Source organism: Bombina bombina, chromosome 7 (assembly GCF_027579735.1).
Source record: "Bombina bombina isolate aBomBom1 chromosome 7, aBomBom1.pri, whole genome shotgun sequence".
Taxonomy (NCBI): domain Eukaryota; kingdom Metazoa; phylum Chordata; class Amphibia; order Anura; family Bombinatoridae; genus Bombina; species Bombina bombina.
The window spans coordinates 561861274-561880150 of NC_069505.1; the positions used below are offsets into that span (position 1 = coordinate 561861274).

An 18877-nucleotide genomic window follows, 5' to 3' on the forward strand; every position below is an offset into this window, starting at 1 on the left:
CCAAAACCAGCGTTAGGAGCCCCTAATGCTGGTTTTGACTGCTAACGCAGAACTCTAAATCTAGGCGAAAATTTGCTAAACAGCATTAAAAAAAACCTAATAAAATAATAACACAACACAGACTTTACTTGCAGTTCTTTCTATGCATTCCAATCTGGACTGATTTATAGACAGGAAGATATGGTTCCTTTGAAAGCTGCTCGATAGCTCAGGTCTAGCTAGCTACACTAATTAATTTCAGCCTGCTTGTGTGCTTGGCTTGCATATCTTTACTGCAACACAAGCGGACAGCTCCACCTACTGGCTATTTTAATCAATGCACTGCTTCTCAATGCTTTTCAATAGCAGTCACATGACTGAAAAAAAAGTTTGTTATTCTGAAATTTGAACCGTTGTAAACCAAGGGCCACCTGTATGTATATATATATATATATAGTCATGTTGACTATGGGACAAACAGAAACATCTTCATGGAGAATTATTCCAAGACCACATGAAAAGTGCTTGTTATGAAATACAACACACAGACAAGAATACTAAATCCATAACAATTAAAGAACTAGGACAATTAAAAATAGATTAAAACATAAAACATTAACAGCTAGATTACAAGTTCTGCGAGATAGAGGCTGAAAAAATGAACGCAACAAAAGTTGCGTTATTTCACCCCCCATAACGCTGCCATTACAAGTTTAAGAACAGCCACCTTGTGCATGCGATATGGTTGCGTTTAGCTCCATACCGCACAAAATACAAGCGCTGCTTTGACGTGCTCCTGCACGCTTTCCCCATAGACTACAATGGGGACAGAGTGTTAGAAAAAAACCTGAGCTACTGAAATTCTATTGGCTGATTTGAATAGAGAATAGAATTTCAGTAGCTCTCATCCTATTGGCTGATTTGAATTTCAAGAATCTCAAGAATTAAATCAGCCAATAGGAATGCAAGGGATGCCATTTTGAATCGAGTCCCTTGCATTGAAGATCCAGTGTACGGCGGTAACCTATGAAGAGGATGCTCCGCGCCGGATGTCTTCAGGATGGCTCCACTCCGCCGGGATGAAGATAGAAAATGCCGCCTAGATGAAGATAGAAGACACTGCCTGGATGGATGACGACCTCGCCGCCTGGATGAAGACTTCTCGCCGCCTGGATGTCTGGACTTCAGAAACTGTAAGTGGATCGTCGAGGGTTAGTGTTAGGATTTTTTTTACTTTTTTTGGGTGAGGTTTTTTTTTTTTAGATTAGGGTTTGGGCTTTCTTAAAAGAGCTAAATGCCCTTTTAAGAGCAATGTAAAAGAGCTGAATGCCATTTTAAGGGCAATGCCCATACAAATGCCCCTTTCAGGGCAATGGGTAGCTTAGGTTTTTGTAAGAGTTAGGTTTTTTATTTTGGGAGGTTGGTTGTGTGGTGGGTTTTACTGTTGGGTGTGTTTTTTTTTTTTTTTTACAGGTAAAAGAGCTGTTTAACTTAGGGCAATGCCCTACAAAAGGCCCTTTTAAGGGCTATTGGTAGTTTATTGTAGGCTAGGTTTTTTTTGGGGGGGGCTTTTTTATTTTGATAGGGCTATTTGATTAGGTGTATTTTTTATTTTGGATAATTTCTTTTGTTATTTTTTTGTAATTTAGTATTTTTTAATTTTTGTAATTTTAAAATTAAATTGATTAAGTAGGGTTAGGTTTTTTTAATGTGCAATTTAGTTATTTTAATTGGTAGTTAGTTTAATTTTAGTAGAATAGTTATGTCAGGTTAATTGATAGTTTAAACTTAGGTTTTTATAATTTCACAGGTAAGTTTTTATTTATTTTTAGATAGGGATATTGTAATTTTAATTTAAAGTTAGGGTATTGTTAGGTTTAGGGTTTAATAGTTTAATTTAGTGGTTTGCGATGAGGGGGACTGGCGGTTCAGGGGTTAATAGGTTTAGTTAGTGACAGTGATGTGGGAGGCCAAAGGTTTAGGGGTTAATAACTTTATTTAGTGGCGGCGGTGTTGGGAAGCTGCGGAATAGGGGTTAATAACTTTATTTAGGTGGTGGCGATGTCGGGGAGCGGCGGAATAGGGGTTAATAATTTTAATAAAGTGGTGGCAATGACGGGGAGTGGCGGAATAGGGGTTAATAATTTTTTATTAGTATCGGCGATGTCGGGAGCAGCAGATTAGGGGCTAATAGGTTTAATATAGTGTTTGCAATGCGGGAGGGTTGCGGTTTAAGGGTTAATAGGTAGTTTATGGGTGTTTAGTATACTTTGTAGCACTTTAGCTATGAGTTTTATCAAACATTTTTGTTTCGCTAAACTCATAACTACTGGTCTCAGAAGGCGGTATAGATCGTGTCGGTGTAGGCTAGACCGCTAGCATTTTAGCCTCACCGCACAACTTGTAATTAGTGATGTCGCGAACTTAAAATTTTCAGTTCGCGGGTTCGCGAACAATACCGGAAGTTCGAGTCCGCCGTTCGCGAACCGCCATTGAATTCAATAGGCAGGCGAACTTTAAAACCTACAAGGACTCTTTCTGGCCACAATAGTGATGGAAAAGTTGTTTCAAGGTTACTAACACCTGGACTGTGGCATGCTGGAGGGGGATCCCTGGCAAAACTCCCATGTAAAATTACATAGTTTATGCAGAGTCTGCTTTTAACCCATAAAGGGCCTAAATCACCTAAATTGTTTGCAATAACGTGCTTTAAAACATGAGTAATGATGTCGTATCTATCAGGTAGTGTAAGGGTTACGGCCGCATCACAGTGACAGAGCAAACTCCAAGTGTAACGCACTGCAATCAACCGCAAACAGTCCACTTGCAGAACCATGAGATAGGTAGATTTGATAGATAGATAGATACATAGTTTACATAGCTCAATCGATGCAATATACATATGATCGATACACTGTACATAGCTGTACATGATATTAGATTACACTATCAAAAAAATTTAAACTTTTTTTTTTATATATTTAAATTAAGGTGAAGAAGTGGTGGCTGCCTGGCACAGACCAATTAACCAAAAGACTGAAAAAAAATTAGGTATATTAATGCTGAGTGAGCCTGACAGACACAGGCCTGATAGAAAATGTAATTAGATTACGCTAGCAAAATTATTTATTTATTTATTTTTAAATTTAAAATAATGTTATAAACGGATATTAACACTGGTGGCTGGCACAGAGCAATGAACCAGAGTATATGCTGTGTGACACAGGCCTGATAGAAAATGAAAAAAAAATTACACTAGCAAAATAATTAAAATTTTTGGTTAGTTAAATTTAAACTAATGTTGTTAGGGAGGTATCAGTGGTGGCAGTAATCACAGCATATGCTGTGAGCCTTAAACACACAGGCTGAAAGCCAGGCAAATGCTAATAAAAATACGGAAAAAAAAAAAAAAAAAAGGCACGAAATATAGCCCTAAAAAGGGCTTTTTGGGGTGCTGTCCTTGCAGCAGAGATGAGTGGAGTCCTTCTGGACTGTAGTGGACACTAAATACACTAGCCTAGCTATGTATTTCCCTATAATGTCAGGAGCACAAACACAACACGTCCTCTCACTAAGAAAGCAAGGTCGTTATGAGTCTAAAATGGCGGCTTCCGAGTAGCTAGGAGGGTCTGTGAGGGAGTGTCTGATGTTGATTGGCTCTAATGTGTCAGACGGCTGTGACATACAGGGTCAAAGTTTCCTCAATGATGACACATAGGGGGCGGATCGAACATCGCCATGTGTTCGCCCGCAGCCGCGAACGCGAACAAGCTATGTTCGCTGTGAACCGTTCGCGGGCGAACAGTTCGGGACATCACTACTTGTAATACCGGCGCTATGGAAATCCCACGCAAAATCGTCATTTTCTGAGTGCGGGATTGACGTTGCGTTACAGGCTAAAATGCTTGCGGTTTAGCTATACCGACACGACTCCCTATTGCAGCATTAGTGGTTTTATGCTGAAATGGCCATATCTTCAGTGTTAAAACCCACAACGCACCGTAACGCAAAACTTGGTGTAAGATTATTAGGATAAATTCAAGATTCTGATAATTAGAATAAAATAAGATAATTAGGATACACATTATCTATTGTGATGAATGATTAAGGCGATAAACATAAGAATTCAAAGAACTTTTATGTACATTTCCAGAGAATAGATCTCCATCAGGCCAGAGGTTTGCAGTATCAAAGAAGACATTCTGATTGGTTCCTACATTTCTCATTTATTGCTCATTTTAACTAACCAAAGAAAAGGAAAACCTGAAGCCCTGTGCTGCTTAAAGGGACACTGTACTAAAATAATAATAATAATAAATTGTCCATATAAAGAGCAAATCTGAGCCAGCTGAATTTCTTTTCTGTGCAAAAAAAGTGAAATGTATACTTCCTGCTAATGCCTATTGGCTGGCAGTCACTTTCTGCTAATGCTTATTGGCTGGCAGTCACTTCCTGCTAATGCTTATTGGCTGGCAGTCACTTCCTGCTAATGCTTATTGGCTGGCAGTCACTTCCTGCTAATATTTTTAGGTACTACCTGTTAGTGCCCATTGAGGAAGTTGATGAGTATTTAAAGGAAAATCACAACAGATACTGGATTTACGTTTAAACAGCTATTACTTCATATTTGTTCAGACAATACAAATGTCAACATGCTTAACATTTTGCATTAACAACACTGTTAAACTAATATGCTTTTTTATCTCTTTGATTACCTTGTATCTAAGCCTTTGCTAACAGCCCCCCCTTATCTCAGGGTTATTTACAGACTTGTATTTTAGACAATTAGTGCTGACTCATGAATAACTCCACAGGAGTGAGCACAATGTTATCTATATGACACTCATGAACTAGCCTTGTCTAGCTGTGGAAAGCTATAAAAATGCATAAGATAAGAGGTGGCCTGCAGTGGCTTAGAAACAGGGAGAAATTTAGATTTGTAAATGTTATAAAGTATATTAATATAACAATGTTAGTTGTTGCTAAGCTTGGAAATGGGTAGTAAAGGCGTTATCTATCATCTTAAACAATAACACTTTTGGTGTAGGCTGTCCCTTTAAATGGTTCTTTTTCATATGAATGATAAAACATTTTTGTGTACAATGTCTTTATATATTCCCATTGGTTACAGCAGCAATTATTTGCATAAGAAAAAGCTTGTGTCCAGCCAATTCTGAACTTAAATCTTCGTTAAAGTAAAAATTATACTTTTAAGAGGCTTTACAATTTTCTTCCATTATCAAATTGTGCATAGTCTTTGTATATGCTTTTTTTTCTGAGGCCCCATCACCTACTGAGCAAATGCAATAGTTCATAATGTATATGCATATGAGTCTGTGATTAGCTAATGGCTGTCACATGACACAGGGAGCTGGCAAATTAAAGGGAATTTTGAAATTTGTTAAGAAAAGTCTACTGCTTATTTGAAATTCAGAATAAGTGTTTTTGCAGTGTCTTTTATTTATTTATGTAATTCTGTATTTAATGGTCCTTTAATTCACTTTCATCAGTCTGCCAATAAAGATTGGGACCAAAGATTTGTATTCTTAACAGAGTGCTTTCAGGTTCTAGTTATCTTGTCCTTCTACATAGGTCAGAATGTATCTCTATATTGGAGAGACCACCCGTAAAGTGTGTGAAAGAATCAATCAGCATAAGAGTAATATTATATGTAAGAACCTGAAGCCCCAGTTTCCTCACATTTTTTACAACATGGCCAAAACATTAGCCTACTTCATTTTCAAATTATAGATACTGTTCCCTATCCTAGGTGGGGGAAATGGGAGCTTCACTTTTAAAAAAGGGAAACATTTTGGATCCATAAATTAAATACCATGCAGCCTGTAGGACTAAATAGGGATTTGGATCTGGCTGTTTTCTTATAAATAATTTTCCATTTAAATTGTTTTTGGTAATAATCTGCTGTTTTCCATGATGCTGTGTAGATAGTTAATATTGTGTAAATATAGGTTTTGAATTATGGCAGGTTAAACCTGTGATTTATATAAAACATAAAAAGTAAAAAAGTGAAATGACTTGCATTAGTTGTTTTTAGCCACTAGAGGGTGTGTGTATCACTAGTTTGTGATTGGTGCCCCAATTAGGGGTAGGCCTATATATTGATGCATTATATGATGTTAACTATGCATGACTAAGGGCTGCTGTATTGAAAATAAAGGTATTTTATTTGGAAGTGCTGCTGTGTGTGGACTTATGATAGAAGGCTGGACAGCATCCTTGTCAGCGTGCACTACACAGGAGGTGCTGTGCTTTGTTGGTTTTATAGTTCAGAATTATGGATGTGATCAATTTCTTGGTCTTGTGATGGGGGAAGCCTGTAGCCCCTCATCCCAAAAAATGCAGTAATCTGTAACATAGCATGTAACAGTCCTTGTAAAAATAAGTGTCTTTCTGAAACTGATGATATTTTGAAGGTAAAATTCCCCTTGATCATTAAGTTTGTATAGTTTTCATGAAATAAAGTTTGTAATATATTTTGCATACTTTTGATCTTCCCTGCATTTTGTTGCATTTTGTTATTGCCTTCAGGAACTTTGGGCGCTTTCTCACTCCAGGTTTTAAACTGAGAATCTGCATCAGAATCTCGTCCATGCTCATCAAAAGCTAGAGAAAAGGTAAAACGAGAGGATGGTTAATGATTTTATAAAAATGCAACTATATATATATATATATATATATATATATATATATATGTTACGGGTAAAGTAAGAAATCCGAGTAAAATGGACATTATCCAATGTACTGTAATTCCCCTATCTACACCATTTATTTTTCCTTCGTCTGGGGAGCTCAATGAAGGTGCCTGCGGATCCTCTGGCATCCACCCCAAATGAATCCTCCAGACGGAGGCGAAAAAAATAGTGAAGATGGGGGAATTACAGTTCATCGTGTATGACTCTGCATCCTGAGGGGATTTATGATCTTACATTGGGCTTTACCCACAGCCACTTGGATAATGACCATTTTACCATGGTAATCCTAGGATTACCCAATATCTGACTTTACCCGCAACATATATATATATATATATATATATATATATATATACATACACAAATAATCAGCGGCCACTTTATTAGGTACATATTGCTAGTACCGGGTTGGACCCCTTTTTGCCTTCAGAACGGCCTTAATTCTTTGTGGCATAGATTCAACAAGGTGTTGGAAACATTCCTCTGAGATTTTGGCCCATATTGACATGATAGCAGATGCTACAGATTTGTCGGTTGCACATTCATGATGCAAATCTCCCGTTCCACCACACCCCATAGGTGCTCTATTGGATTGAGATCTGGTGACTGTGGAGGCCATCAGAGTACAGTGAACTCATTTTTATGTTCAAGAAACGAGTTTTAGATGATTTTAGCTTTGTGACTTGGTGCATTATCCTGCTGGAAGTAGCCATTAGAAGATGGGTACACTGTAGTCATAAAGGGATGGACATGGTCAGCAACAATACGCAGGTAGACTGTGGCATTTAAACAATGCTCAATCGGTACTAAGGGGTCCAAAGTGTGCCAAGAAAATATCCCCCACACAATTACACCACCACCACCAGCCGGAACCGTTGATACAAGGCAGGATGGATCCATGCTGTCATGTTATTTGCACCAAATTCTGACCCTACCATCTGAATGTCGGAGCTGAAATCGAGACTCATCAGACCAGGCAATGTTTTTCCAATATTCTATTGTCTAATTTTGGTGAGCCTGTGCGAATTTTAGCCTCAGTTTACTGTTATTAGCTGACAGGAGTGGTACCCAGTGTGGTCTTCTGCTGCTGTAGCCCATCTGCTTCAAGGTTTGACGTGTTGTGCATTCAAAGATGTTATTCTGCATACCTTGGTTGTAACAAGTGGTTATTTGAGTTACTATTGCCTTTCTATAATCTGGAACCAGTCTGCCTTTTATCCTCTATCCTCTGACATCAACAAGGCATTGTTGTCCACACAACTGCCGCTCACTGGATATTTTCTCTTTTTCAGACCAATCTCTAAACCCTAAAGATGGTTGTGCATGAAAAATTCCAGTAGATCAGTAGTTTTTGAAATACTCAGACCAGCCCGTCTGACACCAACAACCATGCCACGTTAAAAGTCACTTAAATCCCCTTTCTTCCCCATTCTGATGCTCGGTTTGAACTTCAGCAAGTCTTCTTCACCACATCTAGATGCCAAAATGCAATTAGTTGCTGCCATGTGATTGGCTGATTAGCAATTTGTGTTACCAAGCAATTGAACAGGTGTACCTAATAAAGTGGCTGGTGAGTGTATATATATATATATATATATATATATATATATATATATATATATATACACACACACAAGTATATACATTCTTAAAATAACAATACTTTTCTTGAACCCAAGTTCTTAAATTAAAAAAAAAACTATTCAAAAAATAAAATATTCACTTTTATTCGTCATATTTAATTTCATGCAATAATATTATTTAAAAAAATCATCTTGCAAGTGTACAGAATCAAATGAAACACATTACAAAAAAATCAACACAGCCATATCCCCAAATGATTTTTATTATTCATATGAAATATAAATATATAATATAATATAAATATGAAAGGGACACTAAATAGATCCTTCAGATCCCTGCAGAGTAACTTAGGTTCCAAAATGGCGGCACCCACATTTAAAGGAAGGTGCATTGAATGTGTTTATTGTTTAGTGTACCTTTATGTTAATCATACGATAATTATGTACTAGTTTTTCATGATAAAATAACACATTGTAACAATGACATACCTTTACCAGTTATTTCCTCAATATTCTTGCAAAAATATTCATATGATGACCGATATTTCATTTTTCTGAAACAGAATAGTCAATCACATGGAATTAAAATGAACCTTTGTGATACTGGCCCTATTTAACTACTATGGCCAAGTTTACATTTGCTGATAAAAAAGGCTGCTAAATAAAGATAATACTATCAGCTTTCAGTTTTTATTTGTTTGCACCCCACCCAAATTACAGAAGCTTTTTTTGGCTCTAATTTAAAAGGGAAAATAAATCCTTATTGCACTGTATGTGAAAATGTATTGAGTAGTCAGCGACTCACTTGTTCTAATGCCCCTCTTCAATACATTCTGTACCCCAAAACAATGCCAGGTTCCCTCTTCATAGACCGCACGTCAGCCAACAACTATGTGACCCGGATTTAAAAAAAAAAAAAGCGGCTGACGGGCAGTCTAAGAAGAGGGAACCGGGGACTGTTTTGGGCTACAGAATGTATTGAAAGGGGGCTTTAAAACAGGTGAGTCGCTGACTACCCCTAGTAATTAAGCACATAATGCGCAAAAATGGTAAAACAAATAAATTAATAAAAATGTTTACTATCCCTTTGAGACAATGCACAGTTTTCATTGCACTCATTAATGATTTTTTAGCTTGTCTTATGTATAGAAATATATTACATGGGCCCATTCATTAGCCACTTTTAAATAATCACTTTTTACTGTTTACTACCTATTGCAAATAATTAGGTGCAATATACAAAACACTTTCTATAAGATTTTTGTCCTTGGGGTAAAATTCTTCATTCAGCGATAGAATGAACAGACAAGGTATACTTGCTCAAAGATAACTTTATTGAACTGTCTGTAATATTCGTAACATCGTATCAGTATACACAGAAATGTTGTGACATTTGTGGCATGTTATATTAATATATTAATATGCTTTTGTTTATTAATGTTATAAAAATCTAAATAAAAACAATTTCAACATAAATATATTATATTCTGAAATAGTATAAAGTCATAATTATATATGTTAAGATATTTCAACCCATATCAAAAAATGCTATTAACTAAACATAGGATATTAAATAGTTTATGAAATATTTTAAATATATGTACATGTATATTGTAAAGATGGCATGAGCAAAATTATTATTTTATACCATTGTGTTAAAGTTACTAAGCAACATACTATAAGATACTAATTATTTTTTTTAAATTACCAAGATGGTGAACGTTAAAAAAAATGGAGGTTTTTTTTATACCTGACAACATTTCTGTGTACTGATATAACAGAACAAAAAAAATATGTACACTTGGTAACAAATGGAAGGCAATAACTATTTACACCATCTAATTGCTAGATTACAAGAAGATCGCTAATTTATCGCGCAACCCATGAATGGGCAAATAAATAACCAGCCATTACAAGTGGACGGTTAATGCTACCGCAAGGTCCCGGTCACAATTAGCGCTCCAAAAATTAACCAGAGGAGACCTCTTGTTCATTTTTTCAATATCCCCCAAAATAAAGTATTCTTTTCCTTTTTAAAAAAAAATAAAAAAAATATGAGCAGTTTTATGGGTTAAAGTTGCGATCTATGTGGAACTGTGTGTTCCCTGTAAATATATATGTATATGCATATATACATTTATACATACAGTATATATATATATATTTATTTGTATATACACATATAAACACATGAATATATATTCATTTTCGCTTTATTGCACTTCACAGATATTGGTCTTTTTACAAAATAAGGTTTGTGGCAACCCTGTGTTGAGCAAATCTATTAACGCCATTTTTTCAATATATATATATATATATGAACACATGAATACACATATATACACACCACCAGCAAAGAGATTATAACTCACTGAAGGCTCAGACGATGGTTAGCCTTTTTTTTTACCAATAAAGTATTTTTTAATTAAGGTATGTTCATTGTTTTTTAGACATTATGCTATTGCACACTTAATAGACTACAGTTAAGTGTAAATAAAATGTTTATACGCACTGGGAAACAAAAAAGTTAGTGTGACTAACTTTATTGCTATATTCGCTTTATTTTGGGTATCTGGAACAAAACCCGCACATCTCAGAGGTGCATCTGTATATTTAACATTTGCTGCCCAAAACTTTGCGATTTACCCCCTTCGCTGCGCTAGGTTCTCATGCCGTGTCTCATGGCATGAGAACGAGGCTCCCATTGTCTGCAATTTGCATGCACTGGTATTACTAAATGGCGCCCAAATATCGCTTTCACAAAAGCGATATTTTGCACTCCACTTGTAATCTAGCCCTAAATAGTTTATCACAAACTTAACACAAGCAATGTAAATTTGGCCCCAAAAGGGTTAAACACAGCTCCTGAACTGGACTGCGATGGTTCAGAATGTCCTTTTAAACTATTATTTATATGAAACCTAAATATAAGCACAATAATAAATCCTATGTTACCCCATAGTATGATGTTTGTTGTATAAAAAGAGATATTGGCAACATTAAAAAGAGAAGTACATAGTCTAAAATTGTCTCAAATATTATTTGCATGTGTAGGGATCATATTTCCAAAGTGAGATCTATAAATTAAAATCTCTTCAAAATAAGGCTGTTAAAATTGGATAAGAAACATACTTCTAAAGCTTTGAAGATAAAAAAGAATATTGATTTAACTGAATCATTTAATTAAATGAATGCAGAGTTAGAAAATGTTGTGTCGCAATTACAGTGTTGCTTCAAGGCTGCCGTACCATCTGGGAATCATGTGTTTTATAAGATGGTAGTTCTTTCTCATCACAGTATCCTGATCTGTGGATGCGGAGGAGTGTATAAAAAGTACAAACAGAGTTGACTATAACACAGATCACAATTTTGTGTTCTCATGGGTGGAGTTTCACTGAAGGATTTGACCCTAAAGTCATGAACCGGATATTCTAAACCTTCTCCTGCTTCTGTTGCTAAAATCCCAAACACAAGTGATAGAATGACTGGTTATATAGGCTGGTTAACAGGATCACTAGACATCAACTTGACCAAATTCTCTCAAGTGACTTTTCCACAGCAGCAGGTTTTTTTTGCAATATGCTACTTCAATGTTGTCTGCATTGCTCATAACTTTGGATCTTTTCCCCATGTTCAATCATGAAGCAAAGGCTAAGATCAGGCATCCCCCAAACCTTCAAATTACACACTGTTTTCTTCTTTCTAACACAGGTGCTGTAGATCTAGGATGGGCTAGCTGGGTGCGACTTTATGGTCATTCTAAAAGCTAAATATGCATGATGTTTGCCGATTTCTAAAGGCACGCAGGTTAGCCATTTGGGCAGTTTTCCAAATTCCATTGAGCACATTCTGGACGAGCATGACAACCTAGCACAGTATCTGTCAATTCCTTGATTCCTGGTGTTTTATATAATTGGAGGAGATTAAAATGACCCAAATGAGGCTGCTCCCATGCAGTAACTCACCATAAAACATACTATTGAGTTGTTGTCTGTTCCTGGTTCAGCACTTCTATTATTGTATGTATATTAAGTAGAATGGCAGATTGAACTGTCTGTTACTTCACAACTTCATTAAAGTTAAAATGCTAAATCCTGTTAAAAATGTGTCTCTCTGCCTTGTTTCATGCATGCACAGAGTTTTATATGTGCCATAATTGTTTTCTTTCACCTTAATATAAATCCTTCAATTCATGTTTATCTTTACAAAATCCATTTTTCTTCTTGCTTCTATGGTGTAGATTATTGAGTCATGGTGCTATTGTAGATTAAAGCAAAAACAATTATTTTTGTGGCTTCTGTCATTATTTCCCTCTGAAGAACACTCCCAGGAAGAACGTCATAGAACATCTCCAGATAGCACCCATTGAAAGATTGCAGAATAGACAACATAAATTAGTGAAGGTATAATTCAATTCTCACCATTCAAATTGGTTAATTAAAAAGTGATGGTACGTAATAATGTTTCACTAACGTACTTTTGCTTTACTGCAAGTCATCTTATACATCAATGCTGCAGGTGAAATTGCCACAATAGATACACATTCCCATTAATCCCTTAAATGGTCTAATACTCAATCAACCAAAAAGGCTGCTATTTACTTGACTTTGAGATTAGGAGACCTTCACGCAGCAGTTGTGAGAATTAAATATATATCACATTCTATACAAGACATTCTGGCAATAATATTGTTTTTTACAATTTTGCTGTTGGGACAATGTGGATGGTTACCTGTATTGATGTATCTAAGATTAATTTAAAGTAATCAAGAAAGAAAAAAAGAAGCTATTTTATAAAGGTGAACATCAGACCATATCCCAGCTATAATGTCCACGAAATGCACAATCCAAAACTCCACAGCACTTAAAAAAATAGCATTAATTTAAACTGGATGGTTACAATTTTTATTACTATTACTGATCACAAAATCCATTCATATTACAGTTTTCCACCCTTTTTAATTTTTTATTTATTTATCGTTATTACTAAAAATAAGCAATATCCAAAGTTGCTACGTATTTTGTATGCATATCTAATATTGCCCACTAGATGGTGATATTCCTTTATTTTTGTATGTAGTTACAGTATCTATGGTCCAGAAGTTATTGAGGTTTTGAAGCTAAAATAAGTTTACAAGAGATGTATATGCAATTTTATGAAATAGGGCATGATTAAGAGCACAGAAAACCATCCAGTTTAAATAAAAGTCACTGTCACATTTGTCAAAGAGGGCACTGTTTATTAATTTCAATTTGTATGACCTTTTCCCCCCTTATCAGTGCATTTAAATAGGTTTACAAAAATGTTTCTTTTAATAATGTTTTGTTCATATTTTGTGATAACGTGTTGTTCTTGAGACCTGCTGCCTCTTGACACAAAAGAGAGATGGTGAATGTGCATATCACTTCAGTCTTTTTCCATGTCAATGAGCGGTCAAAAGTGCACTTCAACCGAGAATTATGGCTCCAGTGATGCAGTTTCTGATTGGTTGTATTATCTATGTAGAATGCTTAACATGGAAGTCAAAATTAAATGGTAAATTAAATGTGTGTACATTTCTTTAAGGGGACACGAGACCCTAATTTTTTTCTTTCATGATTTAGATAGAGCATGAGATTTTAAACAACTTTCTAAATAAATTTTCTAAATTGTTTGGTATCTTTTGTTGAAAAGCAGAGAAATAAGCTCAGGCGTGTGCACGTGTTTTAAGTGCCCTATATGGCAGCAGTTTGCAAAAATGCTATCCATTTGCAAGAACTCTAGATGACAGCACTATTTCCTGCCACTTAGTGCTTCAGATACCTACCTATGTATCTCTTTTACAAAGAATATCATGAGAACAAAGCAGATTTAATAATAGACGTAACTTAGAAACTATTTTTTTTATTGTATTCTCTGTCTGAATCACAAAAGAAACAATTTGGGTTTCATATCCCTTTAATTCTTGTTTACTTCTATTATCAGATGTAGTTTTTTTTGTTCATGTGATGTGTACCCGGTCCGGTATGAGAGTGCAGTCCTCTTCCGTGTTTTGTATATGTCTAGGGTGATTACATAAGCCTGTGCACCCCTCCCTTGTTCCCAGTTTGTTTGGATTTGAGAGCTTGCATTGTGTGGCTGTTTTAGGGTCCCAGGTATTGGAAAGGACCTTGACGTGGTACCTGGGCTTGTCCCATTTGACCAGATGCGGTAACTAACCTTTACATTTTTGCTTTTAAATCTTAGCTGAGAGCTTGTAAGTGAGTGCTGGACTTTCTCTGTGTGTATATATATTATATTGTTATAAGCTTCAAAATTAATTTTTGTAATACCTTTTGAATGTAGAAATTAAAACAGGATTTGCTGTATAATTGCCAGTATCTTCAATTTCCCCTATGGTTTGAGATGGGAAAAAAAAAAAAATCTCAATAGGATATGTGTTAAAACACACACGTACAGACACATACAGTATACACAGACACACACATACAGTATACACAGACACACACACACACACATACAGTATACACAGACACACACACACACACATACAGTATACACAGACACACACACGTACAGACACGCACACACACATACAGTATACACAGACACACACACAAAAGTTTTATGATTCCATACACAAATAATGAATCAATACTCAATGTATAAGTAGTTTATGGGGCCCATTTATCAAGCTCCGGATGGAGCTTGAGGGCCCATGTTTCTAAAGACCACTGCTCCATAACCCTGTCCGCCTGCTCTGAGCAGCTGGACACACATCGCCAAAAATCAACCTGATTGAGTACGATCAGGTTGACTGACACCTCCCTGCTGGCGGCCGATTGGCCGCTAATTTGCAGGGGGCGGCGTTCCACCAGCAGCTCACAAGAGCTGCTGGTGCAATGCTGAATACGGAGAACGTATTGCTCTCCGCATTCCGCAAGGTCTGGCGGACCTGATCCGCACTGTCAGAACATATATAAACAGTATAGATACATAGTATTCAGTTTTCATGCATACATTCAGTATATATAAATATTTAGGGCATATATCCCTTTAAGTAATTGCCTTCAAGGAAAATTACACAAATAGTTTCTGCTGCCTTCTCAGTCAAAGTCTCCAGTCTCTCTCTCTCTCTCTCATGTAAAATTCAATAAAAGTGCAAAATAACATTTATGTAATAGAAAGAAAAACATATTCTCTATTGAAGCACCTATACCGTAGAACAAATGTCAAGGAGAATATTGATTTTACAATTTAAATTGAAAAATGTTTACCTAATCCAAACTGTTCTTTGATGAAGGCTCGTCCTTCGGCGCAGCTGGGGCAGCGCTCCTCTACTTTGGGGCAAGAAAACAAAAATACAATTAATCAAATGCCATTTTCCAAAATTTTAAAATAAATTAAAATGCCATTGTAAAGTTATTATTTTTTTCAGAAGTTGGGGGTTAATTTAAAATAATAAATAGAATATTTTCTTTTATTATATCTAAAGCTTTTATTTTTTAAGTACTGCCAGAATCAAAAACAAGGATCTAAGGGGGGCATTTGTTGAATATGCCCTGTTTTAGAGCACTTTGTACATGCTTTGTGTGCCCCGATTGGCCAATTGTCATGTGACCAGTGTACTTTCCATCGGGGTCTCTCTTTCTCTTTTGCTCTCTCAGGGGGAGAGATTGATTACACTGCAAGCCAAGGATGCTGAGAGGGAATGGTCGGGAAGATAATCAGCACCATCTTGTTGTCTGGCTGTGAATATATGAGCAGAGAATAGAGATCAAATCTGCATTTTACTTGTAAAGCTGTTCTGATGGCTTCCTGACCTCAAACACAGAAGGAGAAAGAATCAGCAGCCCCCTGTGTTTATCGTGGTCAGGAAGGCATCAGAACAGCTTTACAAGTAAAATGCAAATTTGATCTCTATTCTCACCTGCTCCTATATTCACAGCCAGATAACAATAGCTCTGCATATCCCTGCTGTTACAGAGGCATTAGATCGTGCAGCAGGGATTAGCAGCTGGTGCTCTTACAGTTAAAATGACAATATACTATAAAAATGTTTTTCCCTTAATGTTCTTCCATTTACTTTTTTTACCAGCTATATAGTATAAAGTGTATGAGATTTGCTTTTTTAAGGCTTATTTGTGTATATGAATTAGCTGATTTTGTGTTTTGAAGCCACAACCTAATAAAATGGGTTGAGCTTGTAGGTATAATCAGATCTCATTACTTTATCACATTGTGTACATATACATGTGTCTTTATCTTATATCTGTAGGTATAATCAGATCTCATTACTTTATGTCATGAACCAAGCCTCCAAACTAAAAAGAAAAAGAAAAGGTCTGGGAGGCATTCTGCTAAGAAGGACTGTGTGGGGATTTGAACCTGTGGCTCTGTGGTTGCTATTTCTGTTTGCTTACATTTTGAGCCACAGCCAGTTCTAGCAATAGCATGGATCTTAAAAGATCTGATAAATAACTATTTGCCTTACTTGTTATTACACCTGTGCAACACACAGGTGTTCTCAATTCTGGAATTAATCAGAACCAACCCTGTGCAAAACCTCCCTATTTAAGGATGGCTTTTAGTCTGCATTTGGGTCTTCACATTGGATCTGTTTTGTCAAGTCAGAACCTGTTTCCTGTACTTCTTTGGAGAAAGATTTCACCTTTGCACCTGTTTACAAGGCATTACCAGGAGAAAGCCTTTACCTTTAAACCTGTTACCAATCTACAAGTTTGTTTCCTGCTTTATGCAATTCCTGCACTCAGCTATTGCCAGGAGAAAGACTTCACCTTTGCACCTGTTTACAAGGTATTACCAGGAGAAAGCCTTTACCTTTAAACCTGTTACCAGTTCACAAGTTTGTATCCTGCCTTGTGCATTTCCTGCACTCAGCTATAACCAGGAGAAAGACTTTACCTTTAAACCTGTTACCAGTTCACAAGTTTGTTTCCTGCCTTGTGCAATTCCTGCATTCAGCTATAACCAGGAGAAAGACTTTACCTTTACACCTGTTACCAGTTTACAAGTCTGTTTCCTGCCTTGTGCAATTCCTGCACTCAGCAGTTACCAGGAGAAAGACTTTACCTTTAACCCTGTTACCAGTTCACAAGTTTGTTTCCTGCCTTGTGCAATTCCTGCACTCAGCTATAACCAGGAGAAAGACTTTACCTTTAAACCTATTACCAGTTCACAAGTTTGTTTCCTGCCTTGTGCAATTCCTGCACTCAGAAATTACCAGGAGAAAGACTTTACCTTTAAACCTGCTACCTGTTTACAAGTTGTTTTCTGCCTGTTTACAAGTTGTTTTCTGCCTTGTGAAAATCTTACATTTCAGTTATTACCAGGAGAAAGACTTTCCTTTTTGAATCTGCATCTCTGCTTACTAGTTTTGTTTATTTTCACTCCTGCTGTATGTGGTCTTAACATACCTGAGTAGCATATTTAAATATTCTGCAAGTATTTGCTTAAACAAAGTATTTTGTTGTTTAAATAAATTTGTTATCATTTTCAATCAGTATGGCTTCTACTAATCTTCCTTTAAAGCAACTGTTCCAGACAATGAGGCTCTCACATGATATCCTGAGACAAAACATGACACTTTATCACATTGTGTACATATACATGTGTCTTTATCTTATATCTGTAGTTATAATAAGATCTCATTACTTTATCACACTGTGTACATACAGGGAGTGCAGAATTATTAGGCAAGTTGTTTTTTTTGAGGATTAATTTTAATATTAAACAACAACCATGTTCTCAATGAACCCAAAAAACTCATTAATATCAAAGCTGAATAGTTTTGGAAGTAGTTTTTAGTTTGTTTTTAGTTATAGCTATTTTAGGGGGATATCTGTGTGTGCAGGTGACTATTACTGTGCATAATTATTAGGCAACTTAACAAAAAACAAATATATACCCATTTCAATTATTTATTTTTACCAGTGAAACCAATATAACATCTCAACATTCACAAATATACATTTCTGACATTCAAAAACAAAACAAACACAAATCAGTGACCAATATAGCCACCTTTCTTTGCAAGGACACTCAAAAGCCTGCCATCCATGGATTCTGTCAGTGTTTTGATCTGTTCACCATCAACATTGCGTGCAGCAGCAACCACAGCCTCCCAGACACTGTTCAGAGAGGTGTACTGTTTTCCCTCCTTGTAAATCTCACATTTGATGATGGACCACAGATTCTCAATGGGGTTCAGATCAGGTGAACAAGGAGGCCATGTCATTAGATTTTCTTCTTTTATACCCTTTCTTGCCAGCCATGCTGTGGAGTACTTGGACGCGTGTGATGGAGCATTGTCCTGCATGAAAATCATGTTTTTCTTGAAGGATGCAGACTTCTTCCTGTACCACTGCTTGAAGAAGGTGTCTTCCAGAAACTGGCAGTAGGACTGAGAGTTGAGCTTGACTCCATCCTCAAACCGAAAAGGCCCCACAAGCTCATCTTTGATGATACCAGCCCAAACCAGTACTCCACCTCCACCTTGCTGGCGTCTGAGTCGGACTGGAGCTCTCTGCCCTTTACCAATCCATCCACGGGCCCATCCATCTGGCCCATCAAGACTCGCTCTCATTTCATCAGTCCATAAAA

At 36.4% G+C, this 18877-nt stretch overlaps 1 protein-coding gene across 1 annotated transcript in view; it reads right to left on the bottom strand.

Annotated features, from left to right (window-relative positions):
- Positions 1–18877, bottom strand: part of LOC128667056 (uncharacterized) — a 342615-nt gene that overhangs the window by 127277 nt on the left and 196461 nt on the right. The window contains exons 4-7 of the mRNA XM_053721939.1: positions 15532–15594; positions 14587–14647; positions 8765–8829; positions 6484–6603 (exon numbers count right to left, since the gene is read on the bottom strand). Of these exons, the coding sequence (XP_053577914.1) occupies positions 6484–6603; positions 8765–8829; positions 14587–14647; positions 15532–15594 (309 nt within the window). The remainder of the gene's footprint in view (positions 1–6483; positions 6604–8764; positions 8830–14586; positions 14648–15531; positions 15595–18877) is intronic.